At 33.1% G+C, this 22,516-nt stretch overlaps 1 protein-coding gene across 2 annotated transcripts in view; it reads right to left on the bottom strand.

The window, feature by feature from the left end:
* Nucleotides 1–14: 14 nt before the first annotated feature.
* Nucleotides 15–22,516, bottom strand: part of LOC113396950 (uncharacterized) — a 47,530-nt gene continuing 25,028 nt past the window's right edge. The window contains exons 3-7 of one of the 2 annotated variants that reach the window (XM_026635042.2): nt 5,263–5,368; nt 3,424–3,566; nt 2,909–3,006; nt 842–1,007; nt 15–416 (exon numbers count right to left, since the gene is read on the bottom strand). In XM_026635042.2, coding sequence (XP_026490827.1) covers nt 313–416; nt 842–1,007; nt 2,909–3,006; nt 3,424–3,566; nt 5,263–5,368 — 617 coding nt within the window. In that variant the 3' untranslated portion in view covers nt 15–312. Of the gene's footprint in view, nt 417–841; nt 1,008–2,033; nt 2,200–2,908; nt 3,007–3,423; nt 3,567–5,262; nt 5,369–22,516 lie in introns of both variants that reach the window. The other variant, XM_026635041.2, reaches the window with a different exon arrangement.

The raw sequence follows: 22,516 nt of genomic DNA, 5'->3' as shown, positions 1-22,516 counted from the left end.
GTTGGAGCGCGACCGCAGCATGGGCCGCGTGGACGAGAACTCCGCTGAGTGCTGAAGGCTCTTGGATCTCGGTCGCAGAGTTTGAGGAGGGGTCTCGTCTATTCTGGACAGGGTGTGCCTCTGGACGGGTCGGTAGACCTTCTTGTCGCCGAGTTTGGGCCGTTTTATTTTACGGTGGGAGTTATATGTTTCTATGGAGGAGGTCGAATGCTGTCGATAGGGGTTATTGGGGGAGGGGTTGCGCGCGGGTGCCTGCGGGGCGGGGGCGTTGGCGAAGTGCGCCGCCACTATGTCCCTCATCTGGTCGCATGCTCAGTAGTTGTAGGGGCCGTACTGCGAGCCGTGGTAGTAAGGCCCGGGGTAGGCTTGTGGAGGTGGATACCCGGCGTAAGCGTACTGCTGCTTTTGTGGGTACACTGTATACGAGAAATATTAATTAATAACGAATAATTTTCACAGATTAATAAAAAATGTTTTATTCAAACTATACTATTCAGTAAAAAAAAATTGGCAAAATGTAAGAAAAAATTGATTATTTTAATAAACAGATTTTATTTACTATTACTTTATTTATAAAAAAAAAAAAGATATTTTAATCGGTAAGTATCCTCAATGATTATTCATCATGTTATCGCAATCCGTTACAATTAATTAAACACATGCACCCAGGAATCAGAAAACAGAATATGAAATTGTCTTATGTACAACAGAAACAATAACGTGTGTATTTTCAACAGTATTCCTGCTTATGGTGGTCCCTTCTGAAATTTGGAAAATCCTCAAAATCGCGGTAAGCTCTTAGCGAAGCCGATGGAAATGAATGAATGACGGAAGCGTTTACCCGGCATGAGGTACTGCATGTTAAGCGCCTCTTCTCTCTCCCGCTCGCCGCGCAGGCAAATGGCGGCCGAGGAGAACAAGATGGCGGACAGCAGGGACAGGCCCACGCCGCACCACGCCACCATGTACGACCAGTCGTACCACACGCGGACGTTATCTCGCAATATCTGGTTTATACCGCATTACCACATCGTGTGCACGGCGTGTGTGTGTGTGTGTGCAATGTTTAAATGAACATTTGAGTGTGTGAATTTAAAAAGTAAAAGTGTATTTTAATTTATATTTTTTGTAAGATGATATTGCATGTTTTGATTATGTATAATATGGAGGTTTCGTTTTTGAGAAAAGGGCGAATACCAGATGTGCAATTTTCAATTAATGAAGTAATAATATTTTATAACGCGTGTTTTATTTTAAAATCGGCAATCGGTAACAAATATGTAATTTCAGAGAACGATAATCAGGAGACGTGCGGAAGAGGAATCGGGTGTTCAAAAACAAATGTGCACATTTGAACGAACAGTATGTACGTAGAGGGTGAGTTATGTTCATTATATACATTCCCATGTGTTAATATTATTTGGTAAGCGAGTTAGTATGGCGTTGGCGTAAACCAGATATTAAGATAGCGTATTTATTATAATTATGCGTTATTTTCGGTCGCATATCCGTCGTCCGTTAAACGCAGTAGCCACGTTTCAGAGAAACATGAAAAGAAAAAAAAGAAAGCATTTTGTTAGTAAATATATTCACTTACCTGTTCACTTAGTCTAGGTTAAGTCTGCCTTCTGTAAACTATTCAATAATTTGTACCTCATAATGAACAGATGTTGAATATATATATAGTTAAATAAATGAAATGATATTATTACATATACATACATAAATATATTTAGATAATTCATTAAATATATACCTAATGATATAGAAATGAAAACTTAGATAATAATGATATTAAAAATAATAATGTCTTTATATATTCACACTTAAACAGCTTGTTTTATCCATAATAATACATAATGATATATAATAAATGTGTACTATTTATAATCTGTAACGAAGGCACGTAAAAAATGTACAAAAGTTCATCGCATCTTAAAAAAGGTATCCTTAACCGTCAAGCGTTAATAACTCCACCGCTTCACAAAATGGCGGACGCCGCACGAAATGGCGTCGCAAGATGGCCGTCTAACCTGGCATTATGTACTGCACGTTATTCTGCTGTTCGCGACGCTTCTCTTTGTCGAGGCAAATCGCCGCCGAGAAGAAAAGTATGGAGCTCCCGAAGGAAACACCCACGGATAACCAAGCCAGGATGTAGGACCAATCGTACCAAATTGAAGAGTAGTCTTTTAACACCTGTTTTGGAGTCGAGTCAAGTTCTTTCAGATTAAGTCGTAGAAATATCTATATTAATTGTAATTTTGAAGCCCATATTGTAAAATACAGTTTTCCTTGTATAATCTATGCACATGACTATGGCGTATCGAAAACATGTGCAAGGTACGCACTTCAGTAAGAATGTCATATTGGGTACAAAAGTATTATTTCAATTCATATTTTATTATATAGATAATAATATAAATAAGAATTCTTTTGAAATATAAATAAAGTTTATAAATTAAAAGGTTAAAAAAAATAATAACTTTCAAGATGCCTTGTCATTGTGTCTTATCCTCTGACTTGTGGGACTGCATTGAAGGTCTAATGGTTGGTTTGAACAAGGTCATTGAGTTTTTTGCTGATAAATTCTCAGTTTATTCAAAACAACCCAGAGTTTATTATTTGGCAGTATTTACAATGTTGCGCCTCGGAAAGTTCGGAAAGTACGGGAAGTCGTTGGTTTTGCGCCTGAACTCTTTCCGGCCGTGTCGGAAATGCCGACCCATTGGATTATTGGAGTAAGGAAATAGTGAGTGCATCTTTGTACGCACGCACTTGTACACTATAATCTGTCCCACGCAGATGACTTTTCTCTCTTGAGGACAGCCGACGTGAACGAAATCTGACAGGACATCATAATCATACCACTTTAAATATTGCTTTTTTTTAAGGGTAATGAACTCACATTAGGCCACTGCTGATAGTATTCTTCTCCTACAACTTTTTCCTTCTCGTAGAACTCCACTCCATGCCATAATGCCATAGCACCAGCCGAAAGTAAACCTGGAATAGTATTCAATCGATTTTTTATTATTGTATTTTTAAGTTTTTATATGGACTTTATGTCTGAAATAAATTAGTAATATCATTTATACATAACTAATGACTATTATTAAGATCATCCTTCTATTTTTTTTTTTTGGCTTGAAAAGGACTGCTACTCACTCGACTGACGTTTCAGTTTTGGCCATCCAAGAACATTTGAAAATTCACTTGTATATATGGGCTAAGCTAATTGTAAGCGAAGAAGAATTTGATTTTGATATTTCGGCAAAAAATACTTCAGACAGGTTCAAAACTATGTGTAATATTGTAACTGACATAAAGAATAATGACAAAGACAGATTTCGGTATCGTTATCAAAACCAAAAATGAATCTTATTTTAAAGCTATAAAGCTTAATATTGATCAAATACTTACATGTGACAAGCATAAGGATAGCAGTGGCGGTGATGTTGCCGGGACTGCGCTTCCAGCAGCCGACTACTCCGGTCCAGAAAGCGATGAAGAGCGACAGGAACGCTACGATGAACAGCGCCACCGTGGAACGAGCCATGTGCAGCCTGTAAATAACAAAATCAATTTTATTACAACAGATGCGAGAGTCTTAACCTACGATTGCAGGTTTAACCCGAGGCAAGTATAACATAATTTGTATGTGCTTAATTTGTGTTTGTAGTTAATCTCGTGCTTGGCGGTGAGGGATAGTATAGTGAGGATGTCTGCTTGTGTTTTACGTACGTGCCCAGACGGGTTTGCACAAAACCCTACGGCTAAGTATACAGATATTTGCAGAGTACTTTATTTAGTTTAACTTTAATTATGATCACAGAAGTAAGAAAATTATAATAAACTAGACATATAAGAACTACGTGTACATAAAATCCTGGAATCTCATCGCAGCGCTGTACCGGGTCCAATCTGAACCAACAAAGCATACACCCAAAAAAATAAATTAAAATCGGTTTAGCCGTTTGTGAGTTAACTGTATATCAGTTCATAGGTACGGACGAAATATATGTTAAGATCAGTTGCACAAAAACAATAGTTGAATTGGTTACAATCAATTGATCAGATTGGTGTCTACGGCCCACTTTGATTGCAAGGCCTTATTGCGTCGTAGGATATATGACTGTTACTTTCATAGTGTCAATTCATTTAAATATACTTGGACACTAACGATATTAGAATTTAATATAATTAATGATTTCAAAAAGTGTTTTACATTTTTTATATAATTATATATATATATATATATATATTATTAATAGGCAAAGGGATTTATTATATACAATAGACTTATTCGTTGGTAAATTCGTAAACTTGATCCATATTTGAATTAACATATTGTATTTTTTTTTGATAAAACTGTGCTTACTGGTTTCCAGATCGGAATTAAATCTTAGTCGAAACCGGTTTTATTGAAAAAACAGTCACTCGGTCGTATGACCAATAGGAAAAATATTTTGCCAACCGTTTTAGAATTCCCCTCGTCGACGTCGACTGAGGTCGTGTGATTGTATATTTGATGTACATAACCAATGGGTGATGAGGGCCTCCTGGCTAAAATCGGCCAATTAGTTTCTATTAGCCTAACCTAGGGTTTGAGTCTGGGATCGCGAGATGTGTAGCTAGTTATTAAACGAGGTAGTTCCAATATATATTATACATACATATATTGTTATAGTTTTAAAGGTGAGTGAGCCTAACTGTAGGGATAATATCTTAGCTCCCAAGGCGCATTGATGTGATGCGGTAGGTGGTTACCATCAGGTGGCCCATTTGTCAACCTAATCCAAATATATACAGCGGCATATGGCTAAACAAGTAGTCTTGTTACCAAAAACTAAATAGCACTCATAGTTTTTCGATATTCACCATTTTACCAGCTGATGCTATAATAATAATAATATAGCAGAGATTATTAAAAACTTAAATCATAACAAAAGATTTCAAACCCGGACAAACACCACTTGAGGTTTAACTTTTGTTTCTAAATCATCTCACACTCGACGGAAGAATATGATTTGACACATCCAGGTTGCATACCACTTGTGTATCGTAAACGTACTGCAGAGGCGTGGTGGAATATGCTGCAAATCTTACCTTCAAGGACTTGCAGCTTAATTGTTTTTTTTTCTTTTATGTATCAAATTCGCTCGTCAATACTATTCTTAATAGAAACATTTAATGTTGTAATTTGTTGGTGGAATATTTGTTAACTACGTAAGTAAATGTAAATTAGAATATTTTACTGACCTGTTCATCGCATCGTCGGAGAGTCCCTTGGTCTCGTTGTTCTCATCTGGTATGAAGTAGTCGACGTTGCTGCAGTGAGTTTCTACCGGTGATAGATATATTTCAACTGGAAAGATGAAAATATATCATTTAATAATATAAAATCAAGTCCAATATATCTTAAATAAATATTAATTTTTTTTAAATATTGGACAACATCACATACATTACTCTGACACCAATGTAAGTAGCTAAAGCACTTGTGTTATGGAAATCAGAAGTAACGACGGTACCACATACACCCAGACCCAAGACAACATAGAAAACTAATGAGCTTTTTCTACATCGACTCGGCCGGGAATCGAACCCGAGACCTCGGAGTGGCGTACCCATGAAAACCGGTGTACACACTACTCGACCACGGAGGTCGTCTAGAAAGGAATATTACATTAAGTGATTCTAACATCACAACATTCCATAACAATTAATTAATTATTGATTTATGATTAAAAATCTGTTGTGTTCAAAGTTCGACCACAAAATGTTACTCTCGCTGCGGCCAGTGTGTATCATCATAATTCATATAAAATATATTTTTACAATAAGAATTCAACGAACAACTGCTTCATTACGATCAAATCCATTCGACCCGAGTTTAAATGCCAACGCATTGAGTCATTAGCTCACCGGTATCCGTCTACAAGTCACTAGGTATAACACTTGAGAATAACATATGCAATTGACGAACTATATTGTCTTAATACCGAAACTTTGTGTTTGGAAGTGTCTCCTCAACCAAGTTTGAACGGCTCATCGGATTTGAATGATATTTGATATAGAAATCTCAATCAGTTTTTATTAATCATTTTAATTTTCATCACCACTGTCTTTCTTGTTGTTATTGGTGTAAGAGGAGCTTTACAATTTAATAAAATTGAAGTGTCTGTTTATAATATCGAAATAATAGCCTATTTGTTCCGGCTAATCTCAGGGACTCGGTGACAGATAGCTAATGTTACGAGGAGTAACTCAGGCTACTTTTATTTAAGAAAAATAATTAATATTGCGCGAAAAAAAAACCCCATGAAATTGTGAACCAAATCCGATTCAAATTCAACGCGTCCAAGTTATAGAAACAGCTAGTTAAAGATAAATCTTAAGTTCGAATAACTCTTTGCACGTTACATATTTCATATAATTTATCGACGATATATTTGCAAAGTAATATATTGTTACAAACAAATAGTAATTTTAATATTGCTCAAACATGACTGCATCGGGTGATCTAAGACAAGGAGTATTTATAGTAAATTCTCTGGATTGTTTCGTTGATCTAGTGGATAGCTTATAAGGCTGAGATCCTAAGTTCAAACTCCAGGTCAGATTAATAAAAATTTTAAGTGTTTTCGACAAAGGCGCACCCCCGCGTTTGTTTAATACCATTTTGCATAAATATGAGTGACGCTTATCCTTACAAAGTGCCTTAGTGTGAGTGGAACGACTGAGTAAAGACAGCAAATTCAATTACCCCAATATTTTTTTAAAGATTATATGGTAGAAATAGATCTTAGCCCCAAAAACCTAGACATAAAACGATAACAGATTCTTGGTAAGATAAATGCAATCAACTACTAACTACTGTTACTTAAAGCTTCCGTTTTCTCAGCGCTTCTTTGCACCGTGAATGTCTGAGAATAATTGACGTCGTCAACTTCGCGGAAAGATTAATTAAAATGGTAAAGTTGAATACTCGCTTTCCTAGCAAAGAGTATCTTATCAAATCGTACAGGGTGTAGTAACAGATATCGTTTACAAGCTAAAACAAATCATCAAACATTTCAGTACGAAACTTAAATAGTAATGTGATCAAATAAAAAATACAGGTGTAATAAATTCGTAAAGGTCTACGTTCACATAAAAGGCCACCGAAATTTTGACGTCTTACGTTGTAATAATAATCTAATTAAAATACTAGCTAACATATTTAGAAATCCCACAAAACATATATATATTTCTCCATATTATGTCCCACGATCGTAACTATGGTTTTTACCGCTATCATTAAGATGTAATGATCGTAAGACATTCCAAGCAAAATGTTGAAACTTTACAATGTTATATAGTTTACTAATAATTTTGCTTGTAAAACATTTCTTAAGAGATATATATTTTTACGTGACAATTTATTGCGTAGACGATAAAAAATAGTGAACTTAACATTTATTGACTTTCATAGATTAATAATAATATTTGTACTTAATTAATTTGATGGTACATGTAACTTATTTGGTGGAAAAGAATCTAGTTACTCTTTTTTCACCATTTAAATATTCAGTGTTATCGGTTGAATGCATATTCTAAACAGGAAGTAGCATTACATGCAGTTAAGTCTACCTACTTGATTCAACATTACTGTGATTTTGATAATATTATAAAAGTGGTTTATCGTACCATTACACACAATTTTAAATTTGAAGATTTCGTTCTTAAAAAAAAAAAACTAAATTTATTAAAAAAACAATTTATTTACAAGCAAAGAATTAATCATTCTCGTGTAATGTTAAACATGGGATAGAAAAAAGATACGTTTTTAATTCTGCAAAAACTACATGGAAAGATCCAGACCGCAACAAATTGTACGGTCCTATCATATACCCATTAGACTACAATAAAAGTAATGAAGCATTACTATTTTTTAAATCAAAACACGGATGTTCAAGTCTAAGCATGCAATACCATGCGCTATAAATAATACTTATACTAAGTATAAATCATTTGCAAACAATTGTACAATGTGCAAACAATTCCAGTCAATAAAGAAAGCGCTTGGTGATCAATTGCGGCCAATGATTGGATACCAACAACCAATGAGACGACAAACTTTATCAAACTCAATTATAGATTTAAATCACAGTACTTATTGATATGGCAATGAGTCAATTGATAAGTGACCAACAGCTGGACATAATATTATCTTAAAAAGCATACAATATTTATTAGACAATGCCGTTTAATTTTAGACTGCATCCACACGTAGAGATGTTCTCAAGCGTGACCTCTATCACCGGGATCAAAGTGCAAATAATGAAACAACACACAAATGAAAAAAAACTTACGTACCAATGTGTCAACATTATATAATAAATAAATCATATAGTTATAAAATAAACTTACTAGCCAACGACAGCGGCTTCGCACGCATTTTAAAAATTGGTTGTCAGGTTTTAAGTTAGGTTAGAAAGGCTATGTTCTTGGAGTCCAAGCTTGCATAGCAAATTTCATCAAAATCGATTCAGTGGTTTAGCAGTGAAAGAGCAAAAGACAGACACAGCATACTTTCGTATTTATAATATAAGTACGAAGACGAAGATCAGCCATGTTGTGGGCCCCGGTGGGCAAGTTGCTAAGCCATGTGAATTTTAAGCGATGATTGCGGGTTCAAAATCATGCAACCACATCATTTTACATATGTTTAATTTGTATTTATAATTCGTGGGGAAACCTGCACGCATAAAAATCTATCCTATATATTTCCAACAACTTGCATTAAAGTAGCGAGGTGGAATAAAAACCTTGAAAAGGCCTCAACTTAACAGTAAAAACATTAAATATTAATAATCAATGTAATTATATAGAATTAAAAACTAATATAGTTTGAAGGTTCATTATTAATGTTACACATAATAACTTATTTTTGTACTGTCCGTTTGCAAAATAATAATTTCCCTTCAAAGAAATATTTCGTTACTGATTCTCAATCCTGTCAATCAAGAGCTCTGAATACAATGTATGTATATGCGACGTCACACCCGAATGGACACAAGGTTGACAACAGTTATCACCGAGTGTTTGTGAATGAATATTCAATTAGCATCAATAATAATAAACGCCAGAGTCATTGTTCTGCCTACATGCACTGGCATGCGGTGGCAGGAATCAATTATGAAGTCACACCAACAGGTAATGAAAAATTATGTGCAATATGAAACTGCTTGTATGTACTTCAAGATTAGGATTAAATTCAGGAGCTGAACAATATACCATAATGAAATCTATACTAATATTATAAAAAGGTGAAATATTTTTGTTTGTATGTTGGGTGGTAATCTCGGAAACTAATCCATTGCTAAAATTTTCATTGGTAGAAACTAGAAAGTTAAGTTATTCTTGGTTGCTATAAGTATATAAATCATACCTTTTATTTTTTATTACCTATACTCTATTCCAACCATATCAGGAAAAAGCCAAATAAACAACATTTGACAGCAAATTGACGCGATATTATCGAGACCTTGATTAATCTATGATATTCATTTTGGATTTGCGAAAAAATTTTGAACGTCGACGAAACTGTTATCGAAATTTTGAAAGTAAAATTAAAGTGTAAAAATTATAGTAGAACACAATACAGCTGAGTTATTAGCGAACCGCAAAAAATACATAAATCCAAAGTTTGTTTACCTCGTTTCCTACTTTCATTGGAATAGGCTATATATCATATAATTTTCTATATATTAAATTGCACTCGTGCCGTGGCGGGTCGCTAGTGTTGAAATAAGAACATTAGTTGTTTAAACCTGAATCATTATCGGGGAACGAATGGTAAATAAAACTAGTTCTTAACACTGTTCGTATAGATTAATGTTATCAGTATAAAATAATTATAATTCTAGTCCATATATTATATACCTACAGCTAATACATCGCCTGCGCGATTCAGAAATGTGAATTATTTTGCCAGACAGCGTAGAGCAAGAACATTGAAAAGAAATATACATTTATTTTTAGACTATAGTTACCAAATGTAACGCAATGAGATGCATTAAAATTTTTAATAAGGCAAATACATTTATAGATCATCAGGTACGCCAAACAGTAATACTTAATACTTAGTATTTTTGTATTCCGGTTTTAAGGCTGAATGTAACTACAAGGAGACAACATTAAGGAATGGTTGATATTTCTTATAGCGCTAATGTCTATGGGCGGTAGAAACAATTTACCATCAGGTGGCTCGGCCACTTTCCTATATTATAATAAAAAAAAACCCGTATGATCACTGTGTCGAATAATTATCAAGTCGGTCACAATTCTATTTCGATATAGCAACCAGATAATGATCGCAAAACTCGATTATAAAATATTCAAAAATAAATCTCTCGTTCTGATGTGCAAAAAATTATAAGCGATCCCTGTCAAATTTCTCTAATAAAATTTAGTATTAAATGTTTATTACTCGGAAGATAATTATTTACATATTAACATAGAAGCGCGCGAGAAAGTTACTTTTAGTGATAAATCTATACTAATATATAAAGCGGAAGAGTTTGTTTGTTTGTTTGTTTAAACGCGCTAATCTCAGGAACTACTGGTCCGATTTGAAAAATTCTTTTTTTGTTGAATAGTCCATTTATAGAGGAAGGCTTTAGGCTATATAACATTACGCTGCGACCAATAGGAGCGCAGCGACAGTGAGAAATGTTGCAAAAACGGGGAAAATTATTCACATTTATGGACTTTCGATGCGTGCGCAGCATAAACGTTTTAAGTTACTCAAAAAATGTGTATAAAAGATATATTCCTCTTTTAATAATAAAAAAAAAGTCCGTGACACTATATGTCTATTTGTTAAGAGTGTGCTAGCAGGCGGGGCGCGGCGGCGGATGAGGGGGAGGCGGGTCAGCCCGCCGCCGCGCTCGCCACTCTCACCCGCGGTGTAGTTCTGCGAAGTAGCAATGCACATAACGACTTAAAAAAATTAACATTCTTAATAGTTAAATTATTTATCAAAATTAGGTTTTGTTATCAGCTTATTTGCTCATTATTTTTTATCGTTTAAAATCGATTACATTTAAATCATAATCTGCTGTAGTTTTAACTTACGATATAAGATAAATTTTCTATGAACATTCCTTCGTACTTTCCAAGTAAACAATTCAAACGTTTCACGGTATAAATAAGGTATAAAAATTACATTACACACGTAAAAAAGTTCAAAATGGCGAGCGATACTTTCACCGATGCAGATTAATCATCACTGAGAAAATAAATTATATAATAAACAAATAAGCAAATAGGTGAATATCGTTTAAAATGACTACACAAATAAATTAGTAGTTCAATATTTCAAGTAATTTCTATTACGTTCAAGCATATTCAACACGGTTGTACTATAATCACCTTATGAAATAATAACACCAAAGGAGAAACAATCTAAATTTCTTATTGTTCGGTTTGTTTATCTTATTACGTTTAAGTTAATATTATTTGTTTTCAACCGTCTTCAAAAAGGAGGAGGTTATCAATTCGTCTGTATTTTTTTTTTTTATATGTTTGTTACCTCATAACTTTTCACTGGATTTTGATAATTTTTTTTTGTTTGAAAGGTAGTGCTTCCCGTGGGGCCCCATTTTAATTTTATCCTGTTACGATGATGGTATCCCTATGAAAACGATATAAGTCTTAAATGTGCATTATGTATGTGCGCGATAAATAGGTGAATAACTCAAAATTGTGCCAACCAATTTTAATGATTCTTTTTTTATTATAAAGGATATACTTCAAGGGTACTATGGTGAAAGTTTGGTAAGGTTCTGAGCATAGGATCCTTGACAAAGTAACGGTACGGAAGGGAACGGAACAATTCTAAGGAGCATGTTAGCGATACTCGGCCGAATCTTTTAGAAACAAAAATTTTGACAAAAAAAAAACCGACTTCAAAAGAGAAAAAAAGTAATATGCTCTAAAAAGTAAAAAATAATTGCTTATTATTCTACAACTTAATAATCAAGTAACTTATTCTACTTACCAATATGTAGGTACATTCTGTGTTTCCACGCAAGGAGATAAGTATGTACCTACCCACTTTAAATCTAACTTAACACAAACCTATGAATAACAAACAATGATCACAATATTTTTTAGATTTATACTATGTAAAATGAAATTAAAAATATTTAGACTATTTAAAAGTCAGCAAAGTTATTACGATAATATATTATAGTTAAAATTATTGTTATTTTTGGAGGCGGTGTCAGCCAAGGTAGGTTTGTAAATATATGATATACTCCAAATTTGTAAATCTGGTCTATCGATAAATACACTTCTTCTTGATATTTTTTTAAACCCTATACGTACATAGTGGTCCTATATAATGACAGAAAATTAGAATCAAAATTGAGTGTTTAAGCAAACATGTCTACCGTCAGGTATTACAATTCATGAACTTTTCTCCTAATCCAAGACAAATAAAAGTCATTCAGATTTACTATTACATTTCCTGTTGAAGGTTTGTTTGTTTTGGCAGAGTATGAATTTTGTTTGTGATTTATTTATTTACAATTGACTTTTTCTTTTGTCTTACATCCAGATGCCGATACACCTGCATCGAATTGTTAACAAAAAAAATATTCGCAATCGTACACTATTGTACAATATTTCTTTTATGTTTAAGAAAAGGGTTGTCATAATTGACCGTATAACAATAAGCAATAAAAACACAGATGTTGGTAATTTATTTAGACAAACTTTACCGGTAATTTTAAGAGGACCTAGAGCAGACATTGTAAGGTCTTGCCTTAAAAGTTCACCGTTATGGAAATTTGTCCATACCTTAAAACTATCTACGAATATGAGAGCACATTTGGGAGGAGGAAGTACAAATTTTCCTTCAAAGTTACTTTTAATAGGAGATGGAAAAGTACCTCATTCTGAAAATAAAATTGAAATTGATCGCGATTTAGGAGAAAAAGTGACTAGCATAGAGGATTTAATATCAAAAGTTTACCCTAATATCGTCGAAATAGAAAATAAAGATTACCAATGGATGTGTCAAAGGGCAATATTGGCGGCGAGAAATAGTAGCGTTGACGAAATTAACGACCTAATTTTAACCAAACTTCCAGGCGATATAACTACCTACACATCTATTGATAATGTAATGGATCAAGAAGATGCTGTCCATTACCCACAAGAGTTTCTCAATTCTTTAAACCCGAGCGGCCTTCCACCACATTCCCTGAAGTTAAAAATAGGTGCTGCGATAATTTTACTCAGAAATCTTAAACCACCAAATTTATGTAACGGGACCCGCCTTCAAGTAAAATTCCTTCGCAATAACGTGATCGTTGCAACAGTTTTGACTGATCCGGCAGTTGGTCAAACAGTGCTTATACCTCGCATCCCAATGATTCCAAATGATTTACCTTTTAATTTTAAAAGAATTCAATTTCCCATTAAGTTATCTTTTGCCGTAACCATTAATAAATCACAGGGCCAAACATTTAAACACGTAGGAATCGATTTACGTCAAGACTGCTTTTCACACGGCCAACTATATGTCGCGTTGTCAAGATCGGGTTGCGGGCAAAATCAGTATGTTCTTCTACCACAAGAAAATAAAACTAAAAATATAATCTACGCTGAAGTACTGTAAAACATATTATTAAATCTTATTGTCGATTATAATAACAAAAACCAACGTGAGCAATCAAACGATAATCATGATAGTGTTTCCGACAACTACGCGAACGAAGTCGCGGGCACAGCTAGTATACATATAAACGGAGAAATTTCATCTCAATCAATGAACTCTAAAGACCTGTTACATCGTAATCGGTTCAAAATCGCATGCACACAGTGATATATTTCCTATGTATGTATATTAAATCAAAAGTATCAATTTTACATCTTGGTCCAAACATAGACAAAATAGTCAAATATATTTTTTGAAATTGGAACTTTAAATTGGTAATAAAAGTAAAAATTTTAGCTCATAAGAGAAATAGTGATCTTATAAAACCATTTATACATACTTAAAACACATTTAATAAAATATTTACGTAATACTTTGTCTGTCTTCGCCTACAATACTTTAAGAGGTAAAAATTAAAAAAAAATACAACGATTTAGACACTCGTGACATAACATACATCTTTAATAACTGTCATTATCTAGCAGAGTGACAAAAATAGTCTTAATAAAGTTAACGACGACAATTAAAGAATAATACATATTCATAAGACTTTCAGAAGTTTAATATTGCCGTATTATTTTAATATAAAATTTCTAAACAAATACCATTTTGCTCGTTGGAATCGTGTTTTTCAAATAATCTTGGACCAATTCTACTTATTTACAACGTTCCCGATTCAATTCCGACCAAAAGGTAACTGAGTTTCGTTTCGATTCGATTGCTACAGTGTCGTCTTTTAAGTTTAATTAGTCCCCGTTCTATTATTAAAGAAAGCATTTGAAACATTTATCCAACGATTTAAAAATCGCTTTAAGTTCAAAACTTGACGTTTTCCAAATATGATAAGTAGCATGCTACAAATGGGTAACCCGGTCCGGCGACATTTCAGATGTCCGTGGGTGTGTTTAGAGAAAGTTGCGAATTCATACGTCCTTGTGTGCGTGACTGTACAACAAAGCAAGGTGTTAAACGTGCGATGGTTAATCTATTAAAATAACCTCAGTGTAAATTAGTTACGACCAATCTTTTAGTCATGACTCTTATGAATATTCTGTCTTTTTCATTAATAGTGAAAACGGTATGCCTCTCCTTTTCCCTTCCAGTGTGTTTTTTATATTACTGGCAAACCATACGTCGTCTTATTGTGTCGCTTGTGATTGCGCTGTCTCACCTACTCATATGTGTAACCTACCCGCTCACCAGTTATTATTCAGTTTCCATCTATAGCTCTAAGACCAATAATCATGATTATTAATTTAAAAGTAGCAACTCTAAACCAATAAACTAAATAGATTACTTTAAATAATTTGCCAACATCTATGAGTTTTTAATCATTATGCTACCTTGCTGCCATATTCGGTTGATAGTAACGTCATCCTGTGTATTGTATTTGAAATTATTTCGACTCTAAATTCGTACACAGACAGACATACATGCTATAATATTAAGTTACACGATACATATAGATTGTTTTTTTTTAAATCTTTTTTGTGTAAAATTATATATTGACGACGTAAAAGGAAACGTAACACGAGCGTGGAAGACCTCAATTTTTTTGCCAAATATGTATCGGCATTCAAACTTCGGAGATGTTGTAAAAACTGCTAGACTGATACTGCTTCTATGATTAATGTATTACATGAACCATGTTTTACACTACAAAAAACAAAGGGGGGAAGAGATGTGCGTCAGATACAATTAATACGAAACTGACGTCATCACAAATTCAATAGATGAGCGAATCGCAAGGAATATTGAAGAAAATAACATCTCAAATACACAGCTTTATTAAACACAGAATCAAATTTTGTTTTTGAGAAAAATATTTGTCATAAGGTGAAATAAACGAAATATACATTTAAAAAAACTTACACTGAATTGAAGTGACAGTGTCAATCCTAAGTCAATCTAAAGCAAATGAAACGCTTTCCTCAAATTATAAACGTAGATACAAGATACTTGGCGCTCATATTGGACCTTGAAAAATAGCCACTAACTCTTCTTACTCTATCTCTTAACTTCTCAGTACTTGAAACCGTGTTAGATGATATGACGTGATCAATACTAGTTAGTTTAAATAATTTGAACATTACAAACAGCCCGAGCCTCCGCCCACCTTTCACACGATCGGTAATAAGGAAACGACCCAGCATACCACCGGTACATAAACTCTTTAAACTTATGCAAGAGTTACATAAAATCATAAGTCATTTAAAACAATAGAAAACACGTGAATCTCAAGTAAATATGAATGCTTAATGCAAAACTAATTCTACAGTCATGTCGTAACGCTAAATGTATGTAAATTTGTGAATTACTCATATGTAATTTTATTTTAAAGTTTCCGTGTTCCGGAGTCATCGTATATGTTATTAGTTATTATTTTGTTGTGTCGTGACTTATTTTTCCGACATGCTTCACTGTTTGTAGGGTAAACAAGAGTTCCGTATGAATAACAATCTAAACATTCATTGAAGTGGGAAATATTGATGGTTACAAACGCATAATTTCGTTGTTGTAATACCATGTCTACAATGTTACAATATACTATAAGTTTATGCTTCCAACCGTGACTCTATTTTCCAATGTGGTAACACCGATGAACAAATAAAATAATAACAATTAGTCGAACTAAAATTTTATTCAGAAAATTTACTTAACTATTATGTGTAAGAGAATAATAATTGTTGTATAAGTTTCTTAACATAAAAATATCCGGAAAGAAAATACAAAATGGCGGCCTCATGTAACTTTTCCCGCCAAGTATCCATGACTGGTGTCACTTTCACTACGCTTTTCCGATGTTTAAAGCACCTGTCGCTAATTGTAAGGACGCATTTGGCATATTGAAGAGAACGAGTCCGACTATACATGGTGTGAAAAATGTAGTATGTCTGCGATGTTTTTAACGAATTACAGTCAAACTCGTATTTTAAATATATAATTTTGTTCGGACGATTAATATTTCGAACAGGAATTTAAATACTGAATTATATGATTTATTTTTAATTATTTTCATAATTTTTTAACCATGAATTATAAACTCCTTCCAACATGACAAAAATAATAATCAGAAACAGTAAAGCTATTCTGTAAGAACTCGAAACTCACAACATAACTCGATCGTGAACATAAAGTGATATGCGGAATTGACCATATCATAATTAAAACATACAGATCATAGCATTTCACTGTCAGTTTTTTATCGTTCACAATTGAGATACGAAGTGAGTTCTTGCAGAATAATACCGTTGGTGCATATTAAGACATGCAACTATTCATTTGCATTCCTTCGGTAATAAGGCTAATATAATCGCAGAGACGGACTTACGTATGGAAATTAAACTTGAGGTTAGACACGAATGTGTGAATATTCACATCAAGACGGCCATCAGCTTGCATTTAAAGTTACTGATTACCAACAGATAGGCCTGTTATATGTTAATATATCATCCATTTTCCGATTATTTCTTATTTTATCTGTATCCAAGAAAAACAGAAGAGGTATTCTGTTTCCATAGTGATGCCATCTCTGATTAACTATGTCTGCAGATCATTATAATGTTTTGAATATTAGTTTAAAAACATTTCATAACATTTTTTTCACTTCTCTTAAACTTTTGTTTGTGTCGGCCAGTTAAAACATTGCGGCACAATACCGTCCAATTATTAATCATTATCTAATTATACCAGTTTATTACAGAATGAAGAAAAGGCTATGGCTACACAATGGCATGTGTTCACTTTAACGCTTGTGGCCACTGTTTTTGTTAATGTAACAAGGGCCTTACAACTATCAGTACACTGACTCGATCACCCTTCAAACCAGAACGTAAAGTAATACATTACCTGTTTTTAAATAAATAGTATTAGTAGTATTAGAAATTGTTTGTATTATTCATTGAATTTAAATCATTAAAAAGGTCCTCATCCACGCTGATATGTGCGATACAATTTAGGCGTATTACAGTCGCTAAAAATAAAACAGACTTATCTCGACACGCGACAATCTTTATATTAAATATGTATTTATATTCATATATGGCGTATAAATATTTCTATAAATAAACTATTAACAATATACAGTTCTCGTATAAAAATAAGTTTAAATATATAAGTGGAATGTACGCGGTCAAGTAACGGTATTAAACTACAAGTGCGTGTCTATCACACTATTTGTTCACCAATCACGATGTTCTAATATTTACTAATGAACGTTTCTATTAATAAAGTCGTTTAATCATTAATTGCATCATTAATAAGACTAGACATATTGTTTAGACATTCGGTCATAATTGTGACATAATTATTGTTGGTAATTATGTTACTATTAATAATACTATAAGATCTTCAATATACATTTATATGATACTATAAGATCTTCAATATACATATATATAAAAAAAGAGATTTACCTTCCAATATAAATTGATCCCACACTGCGTACATTTTGCTTAGGAGCAGGGCTCTGCTTACATTGGAAAATTTAAAAAACTTGAAAAAAGGGAAATATCTTCAACCATCGTTCCCTTTTGGTAGATCTATTAGCTATTTACATACCTATAAATATGTACATGGAACTCGGTCCACGACTCCGACTCGCACTTTATTAGGTATGTAGGTGAATTGTTAGTGTGATTATAATTAGTTTATTAATTCATACTATCCATACTATATATATCCATACTAATATTATAAATGCGAAAGTAACTCTTGTCTGTCTGTCTGTCTCGCTTTCACGCCAAAACTACTGGACCGATTTAAATGAAATTTGGTACACAAATAGTCTAGAGCCTGAGAAAGTACATACTTTACTTGGAAAAAAGTGCTGTAAAGGGTTGAAAATGGGGATGAAAGATTGTAAGCTGTTGAAAGTATTTAATTTTTAGAACTAGAAGCCTAAAACTTATATTTTAGGCTGTACACATATAAACTAACATATCATGACACCCACGAAATTCTACACCATAAAGGGGTGAAATAAGGGTTGAACGTTTGTATGGAAGTCCGTAATTTTATAAGTTAGAAAGATGAAATATTTATTTTTGGGATACTGATTAAAAAGGAGTAGATACTTATTTAAGTGTTTCTGCATATTCTACCCCTACGGGAGTGAAATTAGGGTTGAAAGTTTGTATAGAAGTCCGTCATTTTTAAAGTTAGAAGCATGAAACTTTATTTATGCGCTACTGATTAAAAATGAATAGATTCTTATTTAAGCTTTTCTTGATATTCTACATCTGAGGGGGTGAAATAAGGGATGAAAGTTTTATGGAAGTCGTCATTTTTTAAATTAAAAACATGAAACTTGTTTTGGGATAGTGTATAAAATTAAATGACGAGATAGAAAATTGTTATTAAAAATCCCATGTGAATCAAAACAAGAACAAAAAATAGACATAATGAAAGAAAAAGAGGGAAAGGTCGCCTGGATATCTGCCAGTTCACTCTACTCTAAACCACATAAGAGCTTAGTGCTGAAAAATCGGTTAACAACCAGACAAAAAGGTACTAAGCTATTTTGTCTGTGCCTTATCTTAAACATTAGAAAAGCAAAAGTTTGGAAAGAGGTACGTTTGTTACTTAATCACGCTAGAACGGTGGAACAGATCTGAATGAAATTTAACACAGATAAAAGAGTCTGGAACAACACATAGGACATTTTTAATCCTTAGCACCCGTAACCAAACGACACACGCTGGCGGAAACTAATTATATACCTAATTTAGTAACCGAATCGTAGAAACACTCAATTGAGACGATTTATTTACGTTGTTTTCCTTCACAACCAAGCTCAATGTGAACTATGATATATAATGAATGCGTTAACTGATTTTCACTTTAGAATACAAGCTGAATAGTTTAAAAAGATATATATGATATGATATATAATTGACTAAATGTTTAAAACATAATCATTTTCAGATTACAATATTAAATTAATATTGAAGCAGAGAGAGTCGCATTTCTCTAATAAAATTTAATATAATGTCATAAAAATATATTAATAATAAATAATTCGTGATCGTACAAGAATATGTCATGATAGTGCAATGATCACATTTCAATGGACGGTCATTTGAATAACAAATTACAAATATACACACGATGACGAGAATTATGAAGTCATAATTCTCGCTACGAACATTAGATTAGAAACTTATAATTCACGAGAAATAATTAAATAACAACCAATAGTTCCTAATAATAATTGTTTAGAAAAATTGGTTAAAATATATATATATATACTTCGTTTATGTATGTGAAAATGTGTGTGATTGAACCTATTCCACAACGGAAAAATGACATAAGATTAAAAGTAACCTAACAAAAATTCAATTAAAATCATTGTAGCCCACGGTTAACAACTAAGATACAATTTACAAATAATGAATATATCTTTTATAAAAAAAAAGATAATATATTCATGTGCAGAAAAATAAAAGTAGCAGCCTTTAGCCTTATTTCTCGGGCTATTGCCTTTTTTACTAGCGAGCTTTCGGAGCTTATTCCACCACGCTGATCCAATACCAGATACACATGTGGCAGATTTTTATCCGACACGATTTCCTTACGATGTTTCCCTTCACCGCCAAGCACAATGTGAATTATAACATTTTATAAATGCGTTAACCGAGAACTACTCATACATACAAACAGATAATGTGTTAATAATAAAAGAGATTGTTTAAAAACTAAACGTCCATGCAAGTCGGAGGCCTCACCTATCGCACATCCTAAGTATGAGGCGAACATTCCTTCACGGTACGTCGGTCAGTTACAAAACGCCAGATATGGGTTCAGATTCGCCAGGGCCAGACGCTTGCGAAACTATCGCCACTGCGATTCTTAAAAAGTTTTCGTGAAACATTTAAACGTACGGCTTTAATGTGGTAAGTTAAATGATTGGGTCATCTTCCTTCGCGTCAAGATTCGAATACTTAATTATATGACAAACCTTTTTTAAATCGTATTATTGAACATTTGAATAACGTTCACGTGTATTTATTTAGTTCGTTATATACATATTTAAACATGAAACATTACATGTATTAAACACACAATAGGCCATAGTCATGTCAAAAACATGTGAATTTTGTCTCTGTATCAATAATCGTTTGGTCGGAATTAATAATAAAAAAACACATCCAAGCAAAGGTATCAACTACCTAATGATAAATGGTTACCAATGTCAACCCGTAGGCAATAAAGTAAACGTAAAGTAACGGCCGCTAAATATCTAAATTCTAGGAAAGGCCTTCTCTCCCTTTGAGAAGGATTTGGAGCTATAGGCAATAGCTTTGAAACAATGTTTGAAAATATATCAAGGTCATCTATAAAATCTATTAATGTAGGAATAATTACATTTTACAATCTTGTGTGGACTTACTCTAATTACGTTTTTATTAATGGTGTTCTTGAATGGGCGACATTGCGTCAACTATATTTGTTTACGAGTAATCATTGTAAACATAATCATCCTTTACTACCGCGGTAATCAGTTGGCATAGTAATTTATTAGCGTGACACGAGTGACTTCAAGAGATTAATATAATACCACATAATGGTGACTACAACACGAATTTTTAGAGGATATTACTAATCTAATCCGACCTTGTTGTAAATTCAATGCCGTAAATGAGAAAAACTTAAATTTAAAATAATTATATTAATCACGTCAACAATTTTATTAGCAAAAAATATTCCATCATAAATAATTTTATATAATATATATATATATGTTTAGTGTTAGTTTTAGAAAGGCTGAAATTATATTAATAACAAAAATTGAAAGCAATAAAATCGCAGAAGCAAAAAAACAATAGAACAAAAACTGATGTTGAACTCCTAAATAAAATATAAGTTTAAAATTAAATGGATTTATTTCAGCTTCAGAACCCGAACTGTTTACTGGCTGACAGAGATTTCATTAGTTCGTATGTCTTCTTCTTTACTTGTGTTAATCTTATTTAATTCATCATATTTCTCAACTTTCTCTCTTAGCAGTCAATTTCAAGTCTATCTGGGCAGGTAACCACTCACTCATCAGATATTCTACCACCAAACAATAATACTTAGTATTGTTGTGTTCCGGTTTGACGGCGAACGAGCCAGTAAAACTACAGGCAGAAGGGACATAACATCTTAGCTCCCGACGTTATAGGTGGTAACCACTTACCATCATAACGTGGCCTATTCGCCCTACACTATAAAACATTTTTTTAAGTTATATTTAAAAAATATAAAAAAAAAAATCAGTATTCCAAAATATAAGCACTTTCAAAATATCATTTTACAACTATGTAAACGTGAAGATACCGGATTGGAATGTGGATTCTGGCCGAGAATAACCGGTAAGAATTTTAGCAGTTAATATTTTATACTAATTTCAGTTCGTCTATTATCATAGGTACTGTTAGGAATGTGTCAAACCAGTAAAAAGTAGTTATTTGTCTATGGATGTGTTTGACTAGTATCTACCTATATTATTTGGCCGTACACCAGAAACCCATCTATGGGTAGGGTCTGTGCCAGGTACCTCTATACTAATTAAGTTAATTGTTTAAACAAGACTAATAGCGATGATAATAGGGCTCAGTATACACTACCTGGGTATACTTTCTTGTCTATTAGTGAAGATGTTCTTATTTCAAATATTTTAATTGTATATCATTTACTTGCTGGGGTCTAGAAACAATCTTCGATGATGATTTCTGGGGCATCATTAAAAAAATTTCACCTAGGGCATTGACTTGAGCTATCATGTGTGTTAATCTCCAATTGCGAATGGGTATCTTACTC

The sequence above is a fragment of the Vanessa tameamea genome, chromosome 9 (assembly GCF_037043105.1).
Source record: "Vanessa tameamea isolate UH-Manoa-2023 chromosome 9, ilVanTame1 primary haplotype, whole genome shotgun sequence".
NCBI lineage: Eukaryota > Metazoa > Arthropoda > Insecta > Lepidoptera > Nymphalidae > Vanessa > Vanessa tameamea.
Note: the sequence above shows the minus strand (reverse complement) of the source record. Positions and strands in the feature narration are given on the sequence as shown.